This window comes from Nylanderia fulva, unplaced genomic scaffold, assembly GCF_048542155.1.
Source record: "Nylanderia fulva isolate GAGA-0341 unplaced genomic scaffold, ASM4854215v1 Scaffold71, whole genome shotgun sequence".
In the NCBI taxonomy this organism is placed as follows: domain Eukaryota; kingdom Metazoa; phylum Arthropoda; class Insecta; order Hymenoptera; family Formicidae; genus Nylanderia; species Nylanderia fulva.
Window position 1 is genome coordinate 48,489 of NW_028190819.1, and position 18,370 is coordinate 66,858.

Consider the following 18,370-nt stretch of genomic DNA (forward strand, 5'->3'; position numbering starts at 1 on the left):
CGGCCAGTCGAGGCGCGAGGAAGCTATAGCAGCGGAAAACAAAAGAAGGTGGCCCCAGCCGAGAGTCGTCGAAAGTCATCGCACCAAGAAGGACTCCCTCGTGTGCTTTCTCGCCCCCGTGCATCCGCGTGCATTTCGTCGTCGCTCACCCCTCGGCGTTATTATTATTATTATTATTATTATTATTATTATTATTAATTATTATTATTATTATTATCGCGTGTGTGACCTCTTCCCTCTTCCGCAACACCTCGAGATCCTGGTGAAGGAGAGAAATAAGAGTCATCATCGCCAAAAGGATCCCCATTACGTGTCTCTCTCTCATCGTGCGAGAGAGAGATAGAGAGAGAGAGAGAGAGAGGGAAGGAAAAACAATCACGGATCCCTCTCAGCTTCCCTTGACAATTAACAATTAATTCGAGCCGCTCTCTCTCTCTCGAGTCTCTCTTTTTCCCCGGATCTCCGGGTCCGACAAAAAAAAAGAAACGGTGGTCCACGACGAAGGTCAGTATTCGCAGCCGGGTGCGCACGCGCACCGATCGGAGAAGAGCCGTCATCGGGGCACCGATAATACGCGGGACACGTGACCGGGAGGCCGGCGTCGTCATCATAGCGTCGAGAAGGAGCGAGCAGCCAGCAGCAACCAGCAGCACCACCATGTCGAAGCTCTACGTCGGCAATCTGCCATCGGATTGCAACGAGAGCGCTCTCAGACAGCTCTTCCAGGAGCACAACCTCGCCTGCACCACGATCCTGGTTAAGCGAGGCGGCTACGCCTTCGTCGACTGCGCCGATCAATCGACGGCGGATCGGGCGATCGACAAGCTGAACGGTGAGTGACGATTGAGGATGGGATGATTTATTTTTTTTTATTTTTTTTTAGCTAGGTTAGGCTTCTCCGGGTTATGCTTTTTATATTTAATGCTTTGCTTTCCATTCTGCAACGTCGAGGACGGCGAGGAAGAGGATGAGGAAGGAAGAGCCCGAAGAGGAACTCTTATGGGGATACGATTATTTGTTGTACGCTAATAAAACGCTTTTTTATCACGCTTTGCATTATACCTATACGCTTCTGCTTCTTTATGCTACCTTATATAGCCTTGTTGTTCAGCTTGCGAACAACCTTTCCCAGCAAACACCGATATATAATTGTATTGGTATGATAAAACGGAATGTAACAGGTGATATAACGCGTATGTTATACATGTAACATCCAGGTTAGTTGTAAATTTCCCACTGATAGATGTAACATTTTAATATAACATATATTACGTTGTAGTTATATTGTAATTTTATACCCAATAGCACAATGGTGTATTGATAAGTCAGTGCTATCTTGGGATATAATGACAATATAAGTACAATGTAATATATGTAATATTAAAAATGTTATGTCTATGAGTGGGAAATTACAACTAACATATACGTTACATGTAACATGCTTGAGTATATAACATTTATATACTGTGTTTGCTGGGTTAATTCCCACTCGGTCATTTTTCAAGTAGCGAACATTGTAGGCTAGTTTGGAGATGAAGATTTCGTCGGCGAAGCTTCAAGATTTTTGTATTCTGTTGTTACTACACTGAAAAAATTTTCTTGAACCTTTGAATTAAATCACTATCTTGTTGATTGAACGTAAGTTTTATATGTTCAATTGACAAAGTAATATTTAGTTGAAAGGTTTAGTCGACTTAATAAATTTTTTTCAGTGTTTACACGGAGAGAATTTTTTCTTAAAATTTATCCTAAAAATCATGGTAATCGTGGAATAATATTCAAAGAATTTTATAAGTTTCTCTGATTGATATTTATCAAAATAAAAATTAACATGTACATAGTAAAATTAATCGAAAATATTTTATTGTGGTAGATATTAATATTTTTTATTGTGGTAAAAATATTAATCAGAGAAACTCTCAATATTGTCCCACGGTTACCAAGATTTTCAGGATAAATGCCAAGAGAAAATTCTCTCTACGTACTTATACAAAGTCTCGTTATATTTACGCTGCTTTTACACTGAAAAACAAATTATTGAATTCGAATAAATATTTATTTCAATACATCCTAATAAATCATTCATTTGAAACTAATAATATTAATTTGATGTGAATAAAATATATATATTTATTTGACATAAGATAATACTTTTCAAAACAGATACAAATTTATTTCTTTCAAATCAACGATTTATTAGGCAGTATTGAAATAAATATTTAATAATTTTTTCAGTGTATCTGTCTCTTTTGCTTTTGCAAAATGTACAAAAAGAATAATTGTCGACACGTGTCAAAGGCGAATCTTGATCTCCACGCTTTGTCCAAAACGCTTCTTGCTAGATCGTAATGCTTTTAAATAAATGCTAGAGCGAGTATTTGTCATGCGTTTTCGAAGAGACGACCGAAATATTCCAGCAAATCTCTGGAAAGATTTCTTCAAACGAAAAAATATATGTACATATGTCACGTTGTCATCACATCGATAGTTGACCATCGATTGTTTTTTTTTTCCTCGATAGACGCTTTGACATGAAATTGGATGACATTCGCGAGAAACGTCTCGTTCGATTTATAATATTACAAAATAATCACCCGATGTGGCGAACGAAACTGTCAATAATCATAACAGTATATTATATCGGTAATTATATAATAATCTTCATTATATCAATATCAATAATTATCGAAGATATCTGACATGTTTTCGATTGACAAATAATTCAATTCTAATTTCTCTGGTAAAAATAAATTCAAAGGGATCTAGTTGCTCCAAAAAAAAATATTAGTAATGTGTCAAATCGTCCAAATATATCGACATAAATTATTCGATTTATTCGATACAACTCGATGTGGCACAAAGGAAACTGTCAATAATTATATCAGTAATTATATCATATAATAATCTGCATTACATCAGTAATAAATATTAATAATCATCGAAGATATCTCGTATGTTCTCGATTGACGAATAATTGAATTCTAAATTCCCTGGTAAAAGTATTTAAAGGAATCTAGTTGATCGAAAAAAAAAAAATATTAGCGATCTGTCAAATTGTCCAAATATATTGATATAAATTATTCGACGAATAAATAATTGAGACCAAACTGAAATGACTGAATAATTGGCGGCTATTTATAAGAATAGCTTCTGATCGAATTGATTTTTATTGGTTGATAAAAAACTTAATTCTCTCGCTGTTACGCAATCTTCATCTGCATATACGCACGTGTGACATTTATATGTGCATGTATTACACATTTTCATTTCTATATAAATATTTATAATAATATACAAGCTTTATGTATATGCAAACATAATTGATAAAAAAATATTTAATAATCGAAATAACTCACGTGTTTGATTGGTATAAAATAAATAGATAAGCAAAAATATATAAATGTTTAAATTAAATGAATAAATAAATAGATATTATAAATAGAGATAAATGAAATAATGACATAAGAATACTTATTCGCTCCACTTTCGATCGTTGTCAGATTGAGATCTGCTCGTAAAATTTAATTCACTCGCGTGAATTTAACGAGCGTCGGAAATTAGGATATTGCCCAAAACACGCGCGTAATTGACGTTTATATCTCGAACTTTACTTCGGCTCGGAGGAGAATTCGGTTCGATTCGCGCGAACGAAATTATACGGTTTGAATGCTTCCAACTCGGACTTCTGTCAAAAAAAATAAAGGCGACCTCTTGCTCGACTCGTACAAATTCCTTCTAATCTTGCCGTGATTTTTTTTAGGAAGGTCCAGTGTATGTCAAAAAAAAAAAAATATATATACATATATACGATATATCTTATCTCGTTCTGAAGCCTACCGGGAAATTAAGTTGCTACAAAATTACTATCAGTGATAATATTGTCTCAAAAGTCACTGAAAACGTTACCACAAATGTTTCGTAATAAAACATGATTAACTCGAACATCCGGCGAAAAATGACAAAGTTATCTTATTATAAGATTATAGATTTTTTGGGGGGATTTAGATTCTTTATATTACATATATTTTATCATACAATTTATTGCATACATATCTATATAATTTTATATTTATAATATAAAATATATATATATATATATATATATATATATATATATATGAAATATGTATAATATATTTTTTCCCGCCTTTTTAACTTAGACCTCAAGTCGAGGGTTTGTTGATAGAAAATACTCAGTTAATTTTCTTCGAGATAATGAGAGGCAGTTAATTCATATCTGCTCGACAACTCGGGCGGAAAACTTATTCACGTGGTGAGAGACACTCATCAATAAAATGGCGCCAGTTTTGGACAAGGTCGTGTCTGTGTGCGATAAGTCGCTGATAATCGTACGTGTCGTACCGTCATCTCGATCGCTCCGATTATGAGAAACCGGCCTCTTCCCGCCAAAACCAGAAACACATTGGCGAACGCGATAAAGAACGTTTTCTTCCCAGGGAAGCACATAAATATTCGAGAAAAGAATTTTTCTTTTTTCTACAAATTCTCAACAATTGCTCCGCGGGAGGCAACATCTATCTATCTCTCTCTCTTCATCTTCTCAACAATACTAACAAAAAAAACCGGTGTGGTACCTGAAAGATCCTATCAACTCGAATCTTTACAATGGCTCGCTGTGGAATATTTTGCTTTTTATTATGAATATAATGAATTTTCTAGAAGATATATTAAAAGTAAATAAAAATCGAGAATTCTTTCTTATATAATGTGATACAAAGTGCTCGTCAAGAATCATTGAAAGAAATTAATAAGCCATCGAGAAACTCGTACACTTTTCTGTTCATTTATCGAAAATATCTATTCGTCCAAGATTGATGATTAAATGAATAATTTAATGATTAACTGAATAATTAAGTGAGAATAGCAGCTTGAAAAAAAATACACAGAATTTTCTCTTAGGATTTATAGGTACTCTGCAAATTATGGAATCGTGGGATAGTATTGTAAGAATTTTATAAGTTTCTCTATGATTAATATTTTTATCACAATAAAAAATATTAATATCTATCACAATAAGATATAAAAAATATTCGATTAATTTTATTGTACTCTTATAAAATTTTGTCCGGCGATTCATGATTTCCAGGATAAATTCTAAGAGAAAATTCTCTCCGAAAATGTTGTTTGAAACATTCTTTATCTTTAAATAAGAATATGTAATTTTTGTTTTGTTACAAAACATTTTTTTTTATATAAAGAACATCAATCTTCGTGAAATTTTCGAGACTATTATTCACTCTTATAAAATACTTTTAATATCACGAGATTTTTGATCGAAATATTCTTTCGACGAAAAAAAAAATATATGTTTAATATATTTATATTATTCAAAAATATTAATATATCTGCCACAATAAGATATAAAATATTTTTTATTGTGCTAAATATTAATCAGAGCAACTGCTAAAATTCTTCCAACACAACATATCCCACGATTACCATGATTTTCATCATAAACTCTAAAAGAAAATTCTCTCGGCGTGAAACAAATCTGTAAAATCTAGAAGACCCCATATTAAATAGATATTACAGGATTATAAAATACTATTATAAAATACTTTTAATATCACGAGATTTTTGATCGAAATATTCTTTCGACGAAAAAAAATATATGTTTAATATATTTATATTATTCAAAAATATTAATATATTTGCCACAATAAGATATAAAATATACTCGATTAATTTTACTATATACATACTAATATTTTTTATTGTGCTAAATATTAATCAGAGCAACTGCTAAAATTCTTCCAACGCAACATATCCCACGATTACCATGATTTCCATCATAAACTCTAAGAGAAAATTCTCTCGGCGTGAAAAAAATCTGTAAAATCTAGAAGACCCCATATTAAATAGATAGAGCTGTCATTCCATCCTGATATAATCCTGATCTAACGCCGCCGATTTATCCCGACCGATCGTGAGAATCTTGAACCGGCGCTATATATGAAAGAAGTCACGCCCGGCGACGAGCGGTAATCGGTCGACGAGTTCTCCCGAAGAGAAGAAATGTGGTCAAGGTCGCGAGCGGCGGCGCGCGCGCGCGCGCGCATTTTACATATAAAGCTGCCGCCGCCGCCGCCATCGTTTCTTCTCTCGGCCGAGGCTGAAATTTACATCGCGCGCGAACAGCCGCCGAATATAAACTCCCTTCGCGTCACTCTGCGTCTCCCGGGTCCGCCGAAAAATCGGCTGGTCGCGACTCGTCACGTTCCGCGGCGGCCATGCCTATAAAATTCCCTGGTATTCAGATCATAAATTCCATTGACACGACTCTCTCTTTCGCGCGCGCGCCCATCTCGTTACGGCGCGTTAATGCACGCGCGTGCACATTCGGGGCCACGTCTCACCCTTGAACCTCTTCTCGGAGGAAACTCGAGTCCCGACAATTCCGAAAAACGACCGAGACACGTGTAACTTTTGTGGAACGCCAGAAAATTTATTGGTACAATGGAATTTTTTTTTTATCGATTATATAACTGCAATTGTCATTTTTTTTTTAATTAAGTTTTTACACGATTTCTTTTGCGGAAAGAAAATATATTTTTAAGAAATTTTGGAGGCTTTAATTCCAGATTGTGATTATATACACTGAAAAAAATATATTGTAATAACAAAAATTATACTTGATTTTAAACAATAATTTGTTTGAATGCTCTTATATAACCAAATAAAATATTTTTTATTTTTCATATATAAAATGTTTTTCATATCGTGACATTTTTGTTTGAAACATTCTTTATATCTTTAAATAAGAATATATAATATTTTTTTTTCGAGACTATTATTCACTATTATAAAATACTTTTAATATTATGAGATTTTTGATCCAAACATTCTTTCGACGATAAAAAATTGATGTATCTTTAAATCAAAATATATGTATATGTATATTATTTTATTAAAACTATATATTTTTTTTCATTGAAACAATCTTTCGATAAAAAATTCTACAATATTAAAAACTCTTTATAATCGCGAATACTAGTCTCAAAAATTGCTTAAAGATTGATTTTCTTTTTATATTAAAAAGAAGCCTGTGTGAATAAAATCAATTTTTAAAAATTTTTCGAAACTGCAATTATATAAAGCATTTTTAATGTCGTGAAATTTTTGTTCAAAAAATTCTTTCGACGACAAAAAATTATATGTATATGTATCTTTAAATTAGAACGTACGTGTATATTATTTTATTAGAAATATATAATTTTGCTCGTCGAAAGAATCTCTCGATAGAAACTCCTACGATATTAAAAATGTTTTCCAATTGCGAATAATAGTCTCAACAATTTCTTAAAGGTTAATTTTCTTATTAAAATTTTTTTTATTAAAAGAAAATACCTTTGTGTAAAAAAAGCAGTTTTTGAGAAATTTACAAAGCTGTAATTCGAGACTGCAATTATATGAAATGCTTTTAATATCGTGAAATTTTTGTTCCAAGAATTTCTTTCAACAAAAATTAAACGTATATACATATATCTTGAAATCAGATCGTATATTAATTTAATTATTATAAATATATAATTTTGTTCGTCGAAAGAATCTTTCGATAGAAACACTTACGATATTAAAAAACGCTTTACAATTGCGAATAATAGTCTTCAAAATTTCTTAAAGATTGATTTTCTTCCCATAAAAAAAAGCTAAAAAAATATAAAAATTTCATTTAAAAATTATTCAATTATATAATTATAAAATTGATTAAAAAATACTTATTTTAATCTATATATATTTATATACAATCTAATACACACCTAAATAAATATTTTACATAATTCTGGATACATATGGGACAAGCTCGAGTCCTCGAATAATAAGGACGCTGTAAATTTTCCAAATCTTCTTCTCTCAAAATATCTCCATACAATTATATTCTCTTAGCCGATATGTCGAGCGCGCGAAAGGGCTGCTTAGAAGTGAGCTACAGGAAGGATCGAAGCGAGAGCCTCAGCTTCCTCTCTCTCTCTCTCCTTCCCGCTGCTTTTCGTTAGCAATACATCGCTTCTGCAGCGTAAGGGCCGATCCTCCGGATACAATGCCGCGCGAAGAACGTTACCGACTTGAGCCGAGGCTAGAACTAGTTTGGTGGGTTGTTGAGTTAGGTTTTAGAAGAGAGAACTCTACCAAAGAGCCGCGCGCGTGCTCTAATCGGGCTTTAGGCGGCCCTGTCTAGCGAACGAGTAAGCCGTGTGTTCGCATCGTTTCGGAGCAAAAGTATCTAGCTACCTGAAATTCCTCAAATATTTCGTTTACGTCTGCCCTTCGATGTCTAATAGTTTATTCCAGAGATGTTCAAAATATTCCCTTTTCTCAGATTTTTATCCATACAGCACACAAGTTTGCAGCAATATTGCAACAACATTGCAATATTGCACATTGCATAGCAATATTGCAGAAATTTTATATAGGCATGAATTTGCAGTATAGTTTAAACAATGTTGCAGCAACATTCCAAAAAGATTATAAAAAATATTGTTCATGCATCTTTACATCAATTTAATTTTTGGACTTGATCCCAATACAGGGAATTCAGATATTGAAGTATATACTGAACTAATTCCTCAGAAATCAGACAAATAAATATTCGATGAATTTGAACGAATGAAAATCTGTTTATTGTACTTTATATACTTATTTTAAAAATAAAATTTTTAATTTTATGACGTAAATTATTAAGTCTGCAACTTTTTACTATTCATTATTATAAAAATTACATTACAATGTTTCATTGCAATATTGCAATATGCGGCCATCGTTGCAGCAATCTTACAGCAATGATGCAGCAATATTTTGCAACCAATATGCAATACTGCAATGTTTCAATGTAAGGTCTATAATTCTGTACGATTCCGATCTTCAAATTGCTCTATCATTTCAATATATTTTGTCGACTAAAATATATGACAATTAGATGAGTTTTAGTTCTAAAAAAAATTGTGTCAATTACGATTAACAAGATATTCATGATTGAATATAGACTCCATTGAAAAAATTATCAATTAGGCTCCTGAGAATTTATTAAATATTTTTCAATGTGTTCATTCAGCTGATAAATATTTATTAATTTAATATAATTTTTTTCAGTGTAAGAGTGGAAAAGGACAGAATATTCGTTTATATTTAATTTAAAAAATACCAAAAATATTCTTTATATTCACTGAAAAAAGAATTTAATTAATACATATTTAGTTCAATACTGTCAAATGAATCATTTATAAATAAATATTTATTTGTTATGAAAAGAATTTTCTTTTATCAAATAAATGATTTCTTTGACAATATTGAAATAAATACTTATAGGAATTAACTAAATTTTTTTCAATGTTCGTCCGTTGAGAATTTTCTTGCCCCGAACACACGAAAAAATTTTCACGCAGATTTTCTTAAAGGAGGAAGGTCAGACGATTTTTTTCAAATTCCATGCCGGTCGCAGGCCATGCTGCAAAGCTATATCGTGGCCTGCATGTGCGTGCACAGCATGCGTCTTCCTCTTTCACAGCCGGCGTTCGTGCACGCCATTCTGCTCAGCACGATCCCGTAGACATGAGAAAGAGAGAGAGAGAAGCCGAGGCCGAAAGTCGGAGCCGGAGACGCCAACAGGAAGCTGCCACATTCTTCCACTCTCGGCGTCTCCTCTAGCACTTTCTTCTTTTCTCCTAACGTTCCAACGAGCACCGAATCGATCAACCGTTATCTCTTCTAAGGCCCTCGCTTCTTATCTATCTTATACTTATCGGAGAGGCTATGAGAATCTCGCAGATAACCATATTTGTTGCTCCACGTGTGTTCCACGCATTGTCCAAATTTTAAACATCTTTTTATAACATGTAACCTTTGATCCTTCCGAGCCCTAAAAGAGGCCTCTTTTGGTTGAAATCCTATAGTATTTTTTTTTTTTCGAAATATTTCTGACAAAGGCAATTTGTTTTCCTCTATACAACCCCTACAGCTCGCAATATTAACGGAATATTGCAAAAATATTGTTTTGCAAGATTGAAATATTGCATGCTATATTCTTGAAAGCTTGCCAATATTATAGATATATTCGCTCTCAAATTATATTGTGCAACATTTCTGCAATGATACTGATTTATTTCTACAAAAGTGAATATAATATTTATAAAATATTGCAGAATATTTATTTTTTTATTTTCTTTATTTATTCAGACATTTATTTATATCTCATTTCTGAGCAATCAATTTAATACTCGAGTTCCCTGTATTAGGATCGTATCAGAAAAAATTAAATTGATTAAAAGTGTTGATTGTAATTGCTACTTTTTGCATGCTTTATATAATTCTCGGGACTAAAACTTAATGCGAGTTAGATAGTTTAGCTTGCGGCGCATAGTGGTAAATGAAAAAACTATGTGATTGCATTATAATATAGCAGTAATATTTTGCAATGTCTCCAATAAAATAATAACTTATTATATTTGCACAATATTGCTGCAATATTTGTAATATGGCGCAATATTGAAATATTTATGCAATATTTTAGTAATATTTCGTGCTGTAGGGGAAGGAATTGGGGAAATCTTAGGTTCCTTTTTTAATATTTAATGAAAAATATATAATATTCAATTATATATTATGTATTATATATTATATATTATATATTATAATATATTATATAATTATTATACATATATTACATATTATATATATATATTGTATTACACGTGCAGGCAAAGTGGCATTTTGTGTGCGTGTTTTCTGTGCGGAAAGCGGCCGATTTCCCACGCCGCCAGTTCTAGCGGCGACGCGATGAGTGAATAAGCCGCATTCAAAGCCATTGCCTACGGCTAAGCCGTGGGCAATGACTTTGAACGCGGCTATTCCCGCACCGTGCCGTCGCAAGATGGCGGCGTGCGATCGGCCACTTTGCGCACAGAAAACGCGCACAAAGCCACTTTGCCTGCACTTATAATACAAAATATCGTATGTATCAAGTGCGGATTGACAATTGTTCACTCGTGACCAATTGTCAACTTTCCGCACTTGATACACAATATACTATTATGCTACAGTATATTATATATATATTTTGATATTATATAGTTGCCAAGTGCGAGAATTTACATCAGCCAAAGTAAAGCTAGAACGAGCAGATGCTCCTAGGAATACATTATTCGCATCCGAAACTGCCTGTGTGCCTTTCCTAAATATCTTGAAAGGGCGTCCATTTGCTTTCTTTCTCTCAAAATGTAACTTAAACAATACTTGATTATTTCGAACATATGCATTAATAATTTTTTGACACGCTCTTCCCATAAAAATTAAAGCTGATAAGAAGCGAAGAGAGTATTTGAAACGTCTATATTTATAATTAAAAAAAATTACAAGTAAAAAAACTCTGTACACAATCAATTCTGAAAGTCATTCGCACGTTTCCCAAGCTGATGATTAAGACGGATGAGGTTATCGCACGGGGTGTCAATCTCTTTGTACCCGTGTTCCGCGCTTAATTTCCGACAGTTGCCGCAAAAAAAGTCGCAATTCCCGGTTTTTAATACACGTATCGCGTAATTCGACGCACCTCGCCTCGAAAATAAACTTTGCGAAGAAATGAGGAGGAGGCGAGAACCCCCGAAAAAAGGTGCAATGACTCGGTATTATTTCTCTCGCACCTTTCTCCATATCGCGTCCCTCGGGCGTACCGACCCAACCTAACGCAAAAGGTTTATATATATATATATATATATATATATATATATATATGTGTGTGTGTGTGTATAAACCGAATAAACATGTCGCGCGCGCAAATTTCGGCCCTTTTTGCAATCGCTGCCCGGGCCCCGGCTTGATTTGTCGCGTGCCCGCCGCTCAGGGGGACCACCTGCCCCCGAAAAAAGTTACCTGTTAACAGTACACCGGTAACCGACACTGATGGGGCCTTACGATTCGCCTCCTCTCCTCTCGCACAGGCCCCAAGGCAGGCCGATTTCTCGATGCTCTTTCCACGATGAAGAGGTAGAGGTAGACGGAGAAAGACTGTCAATTATTATAATGGTTTTCCAGAGCGGACGACGGAACGCGATCATTATTATATCAACCGTTATAATCCTGCACCTGAGTGATACGTATCATTGATATTATATATTCCTTTAAAAATTCCTCCTTCGGATCAGAGCTCTTTAATTCCATCTATTAAATGCTGCGTTCTTATTGAGAGAAGTAGTTTTGTGTTATCGATCGAAAAGTGAGGTTAGATTTGATTATAAATCTATTTATTGGGTATACGCATATTGTTTATTATCTGCTTATTGTGAATTATAAGTTAACGCGATTTATTATAAATTTAAAAAATCTCTAAATATTTTTATTTATATATTCCTTTAAAAATTCCTCCTTTAGATCAGAGCTCTTTAATTCCATCTACTAAATGCAGCGTTCTTATTGAGAGGAGTAGTTTTGTGTTATCGATCGAAAAGTGAGGTTAGATTTGATTATAAATCTATTTATTGGGTATACGCATATTGTTTATTATCTGCTTATTGTGAATTATAAGCTAACGCGATTTATTATAAATTTAAAAAATCTCTAAATATTTTTATTTATATATTCCTTTAAAAATTCCTCCTTTAGATCAGAGCTCTTTAATTCCATCTACTAAATGCTGCGTTCTTATTGAGAGGAGTAGTTTTGTGTTATCGATCGAAAAGTGAGGATAGATTCGATTATAAATCTATGTATTGACTATACGGATTGTTTATTACCTGAAATTATATAAGCTAACGCGGTTTATTAATATGAATACTTTAATTGTGGAAAAGGATTTATCCATCTATATAGCCAATTCCTCTACAGCACGAAATATTACTAAAATATTGCATAAATATTTCAATATTGCGCCATATTACAAATATTGCAGCAATATTGTGCAAATATAATAAGTTATTATTTTATTGGAGATATTGCAAAATATTACTGCTATATTATAATGCAATCATATAGTTCTTTTATTTGCCACTATGCGCCGCAAGCTGAACTATCTAACTCGCATTAAGTTTTAGTCCCGAGAATTATATAAAGCATGCAAAAAGTAGCAATTACAATCAACACTTTTAATCAATTTAATTTTTTCTGATACGATCCTAATACAGGGAACTCGAGTATTAAATTGATTGCTCAGAAATGAGACAAATAAATGTCTGAATAAATGAAGAAAATAAAAAAATAAATATTCTGCAATATTTTATAAATATTATATTCACCTTTGTAGAAATAAATCAGTATTGCAGAAATGTTGCACAATATAATTTGAGAGCGGACATATCTATATATTGGCAAGCTTTCAGGAATATTGCATGCAATATTTCAATCTTGCAAAACAATATTTTTGCAATATTCCGTCAATATTTCGTGCTGTAGGGGTCGAAATATAAATTTAAAAAATCAAAATATTTTAATTTATATTTTGATTAGCTGCACAGATTGATAAATCCTTTTTCGCAATTAAAGTATTAATGTTAACAAATCGCGTTAGCTTATAATTTCAGGTAATAACCCTTTTCGATCGATAAAATAGAACTAAGAATCCTCTTAAATTAATATTAGCGCAAAAATGCGCGTTTTTACGTGATTTTATTCTCTGAAACGAATGCGATTCAAGTTGGAACTTTATGTCGTCCCAGCTCTTTTAATTTTAGACGGTTCTCAGGTTCGCAAAAATCCTTAGCTGGCGTCGCGCTTCTTCGAAACGTTGTCACGTGTCGTTTATTTTCACATAGCTGTGCACGTTCTTGTGCAGAGCTTATACAACATATTGCAGAGAGGACCAGTGTCTAGTATATGATATCGACTGGTATTAACTAAATATCATGACGCAAGTATCTCTGCAGATCCTGAATGGAGCTGTCATACTTGTTGCTTCTCGCGTGCGACACTCTGGAGATATATTTGATGATTTATATACTAACTCTCTAAATCACGTTCTTGTCATGCCTTTATATCGTGCTTCGATATAATGCTCCGGAAATGCGTAATACATATCATTTTTTTCGTATATATATATTTTTTTTTAATATATAATATTACAAGCTATAATATTAAATTATATATATTGTTTTTAATATTTAAAACATATTTAATATATAGAATATCCTGATATCGAATGATATTAACTTCCTATAAGATAATAGAAAAGGGGTTCTGATATGTAAAAATATGATGAAATATATTTAAATATATTTAATATTAAATATATATATATATATATTTATATATCTAATATATTTATATGAAATATATTTATATTTTAAAATTTCTGTCTACTTGTTTTGTTTAAAATAAAAAATAAATTTAGATAAATTTAAAATTGATTTCGAATAAAATAAATATAGAGACATTTAAAAATAAATTTGAATAAAATAAATATAGAGAAATTTAAAAATAATTTTGTCACATTTAATATCTGTGTTTAATCTTTTTCATACCTTAATTTTATATTAATCTTCTACCTCGAAGAAGAGAGTAATATTTTTAAATTAATTAATTATTTAGCAAACAGTTTTACTTATATTCAATTGACCGAATTTCGAGAAGAATTAGAGAAACGCAGAATCGACTCGAGTGAAGCTTGAAAGAAACGCCGGCGCGTTTGTAAAGAGGAAGGAAGTTGCTATCTTTAGCGCCACGAAGAGAGATTGCAATAGCGTGTCTCTATCTTTCTCTCTCTCTCTCTCTCTCTCTCTCTCTCTCTCTCTCTCTCTCTCTCTCTTCTCTGTCTCTTTATTCGTCTTCCTCTCCATTATTCTACCATCACAAAGTGATTCTATTTCACGATAACCGCGCCAAAACCAATGAGAGATTATTATTCACGAGAGGTTTATGCAACATTTAAGTTTACCCTATTAATGAAAGGTTTGATGAATGGAAAATTTCAACAAAAATGTTTTTTTCTCTTTACGCACACTCGTACAGAGAAATTCATGCTCCACATGTTTGATCTCCTACTCGTCAACAGTCGTTTCTGTATTTGTCATTCTCTTTTTTTCTCTTATCACATTTATTTTAGGAATTTATTTACGGTTGCTTTTATTGAGAGAATTCAATTTTATATAACTCAAAGCATCAGTTATTGTATCAACTCGGGCGCGGTACGCAACGTTTACATAATCCCTGTATGATTCAATCGTACTTACACAACAGAATAAATATCTCTTCACATTTTTCTCTTCTCTTTTTTTATTATCTTAATTGTCAGATATATTTGCCTCTTTTAATATACAAATCCGGTTCTAATTTTTTCTCACTCTTTATTTTTAGGAATAATTATAATACATTTTTTCCCGTATCTAATATTTTCTAATATTTTCTATTGCCTGTACTTTTGTATGATGCTTATCATTCATATTTTTTATTGCTTCGAAAATGTTTTTCTTATAAGAAAAATTCTGAAGAGCTTTAGAAATAATTTTGAATAAAATAAGTATAGAGGAATATTTAAAATTAATTAATTTTAATTATAATATATAAATTAATTTATTTTTAAATTTCTCTATACTTATTTTATTCAAAATTATCTTTAAATTTCTCTATATTTATTTTATTTGAAATTAATTTTAAATTCCTCTCTCTATACTTATTTTATTCAAAATTATTTCTAAAGTTTTCTAGAATTTTTCTGATAAGAAATAAATTTTATTAATAATATATACATCTCGCTCTCTCTTTCCCTTTCGAAAGAGGATACATCTTTGTCTATCGTGACCTCCACCCGGTTCTGCTCGAAGAGACACGTGTTTGTTTTAGATACCCGGCCATTGACTTCCCGACAAACAGCGCGCCGGAGTTTTCGACATAAGTCGCCTCGAAGTCGAAATCGTCTCTCCCTTCTGCTTCGTGTTTTTACTCATCTGCACAGCCTACATTTGTAGCGTCTCCTCCGACTCTGTGAGTTTCTCAGTAAAGGGAAAGACTTTTTCAATGAAACCGCGAGCTCCATTGAACCTCGCCCTTTCGATCTACTTCTCTTTTTTGTCGTCGCGCTTCAAATTTCGTACCACACGCGATAGTTATTTTCGGTATCAATGAAGCCAATAAGTGCATTCGTCATAATTGTGAATATAAATTTTGAGGGATATTTTTTAACCCGCCGCTGACAGCTTCACGCGAATTCTTAAAGATAAAACAATTATCTTTTAATCATCTTATAAAGGAAAATATTAAATCATATAATACCTCAGAATTTTGAATAATTTAATATTATTCTTGTGTCTTATTTATTTATCTTATAAACGAGAAAAAATAAATATGTTCAAAATTTATTTAAGTACAGAAAAGTTTAATGATGTTAATTAACATCAAATAGAGGATTGAAAAAAATTTAAATTATTCTTTCAAATAAGTACATGAAGTTAAAATTGAGAATGTCACTCAACTTTAATTTATATTTGAGATAATGAAATAATGCTAATTTAAAAGAACTTTCTCTAATTATAAATGACATGAAAAAAAGAAACGCATACAAAATATAAGATTTTAACCGATTAAATATAAAACAAAACAATACGTCCATTTATCAAAGAAAAATAATAGATTAAAAATTTTTTTCTTATTTCTAAATGTATATTTTTTAATTTTTTTTATATTGCTATTTATTATTGCACCCACATTACATTGTTCCTTTCAATTATTTAAAGCGAACTTATTTCAGATATTATATATAATATATAATATAATAATATAATATAATATAATATAATATAATTATATTATATAATATATTATAAAAAAATATATTATATATCCTATTATATATATTATATTATATAAATATAGATATAGTATATAAAATAGTGTCGCCGAATAAACAATATAAACGATCGAGTTGATTTTGTCCTCGAGATGTTGTCGCAAATTTCTACAAGAATTTTGTGAAAATTATTGAGAAATCGAGATAGCATTCTGCGGCCATTTACTTCTGAACGGTTCCGTTTCAGGTGTCCCGTTAACTCTTATAATCGTCATTCATCGACGACGAGATCGGCCAATTAGCATTCAAGTCTCAATGAATTCGAAGCGAACAACACATTTGTAAAACTATAAGAATAAGAATCTCCCGCTCCATTCGTGACATATTTTTATCATTATCGAACAATAAATTTTATAAATTTTTTTCCAAAAAATTTGGAATTTATTGTTTTATATTTTTTTCGAACAGTGTCGTTAACGTCAAAAAAAATTCCCGTCACATCTCTGGAAAGTGTTAAAGAAGGAAGTCGCTCATACAAAGAGATCGCATCTTGATTGACGCTAATTGTACAGTTAATTTACAGTTTAACAGAAATTTCATTTAAAAAAGCTTAATGACCGCGGTATTGAAAGACACATTGAACGCGATAAATGATAAGTGATGATGAGAGTTTACGAGCGAGTTAAGGGCGGATGAAAGGGAGAAAGGGAGAGAGAGAGAACGAGGAACCTGCCCACGTGCGCGTAATTGTCAGTTACACGCGGAGAGGAAACTCGAGTCTTTCGACAGGTGTCAATGAACCGGTCAACGACGTATCCATCGTCGAGGATAGGCGACGAAGAAGAGGCGATCGAGTGCCTCGGAGTGGAGGGAGGAGAACGAAAAAGAAACAAAGAAAAAAAACAGAAAAATACGAGCGAGGTTCGCGCGTTCGCACCTGCCTTCTTGCTTGTGCGAGCAGAGCTAGTGTGATTTCGTTCGACTCGAGCAGGCGAAGTGTCAACTGAACACGGTTCCGAAAAAATTCGATTTTCCGCACAACAAAGAGAGAGAGAGAGAGAGAGAGAGGGTGGGGACAATTAAAACGCGGCCGAGGTTTAATAAAAAAAAAAAAATTAAAAAGAAAACATGCGAGGTTTTTCCCCTCAAAGTGCAAAAAAAGGTGTCTATTACAAAAAAAAATATGTATATACATATATTATTTTTTTATAATATAATATATAATATTTTATAATTTTTATAATATATAGGCTTTTTTATTTAATTAATAATTTATTTTTATTATATAATTTATAATATAATTACAATTATAATCCTGTATAATATTATATATAATTAATATATTAATATATTAGTTATATAAAAGATTAAATATATTTAAGAGCCTTCATTTATATAAAATGTTGCCACATTTTTATTATTAATTTCTATAATATTATATGATAACTGATAAAAAAATAATATATTTTAATATACAACCCAACAAAAAAAATAGTAGGAGGCGCAAAGAAATTATAGTTTCAAAAAATTTATAAAAACTACCGATGTCTATTCTACATATAATAAATGGTCTTTCATAGATAAGAAAGGAACACTTGGACGTATAATAGAAATTGCTGCTCCTTCACGCATATTTTGTAATTT

General features: G+C 32.0%; 1 protein-coding gene across 2 annotated transcripts in view; it reads left to right on the forward strand.

Moving 5' to 3' along the window:
• Positions 1 to 560: 560 nt before the first annotated feature.
• Imp (IGF-II mRNA-binding protein) overlaps positions 561 to 18,370 on the forward strand; it is a 135,235-nt gene continuing 117,425 nt past the window's right edge. The window contains exon 1 of one of the 2 annotated variants that reach the window (XM_085488761.1): positions 561 to 832. In XM_085488761.1, the coding sequence (XP_085344887.1) occupies positions 658 to 832 (175 nt within the window). In that variant the 5' untranslated portion in view covers positions 561 to 657. The remainder of the gene's footprint in view (positions 833 to 18,370) is intronic. The other variant, XM_085488762.1, reaches the window with a different exon arrangement.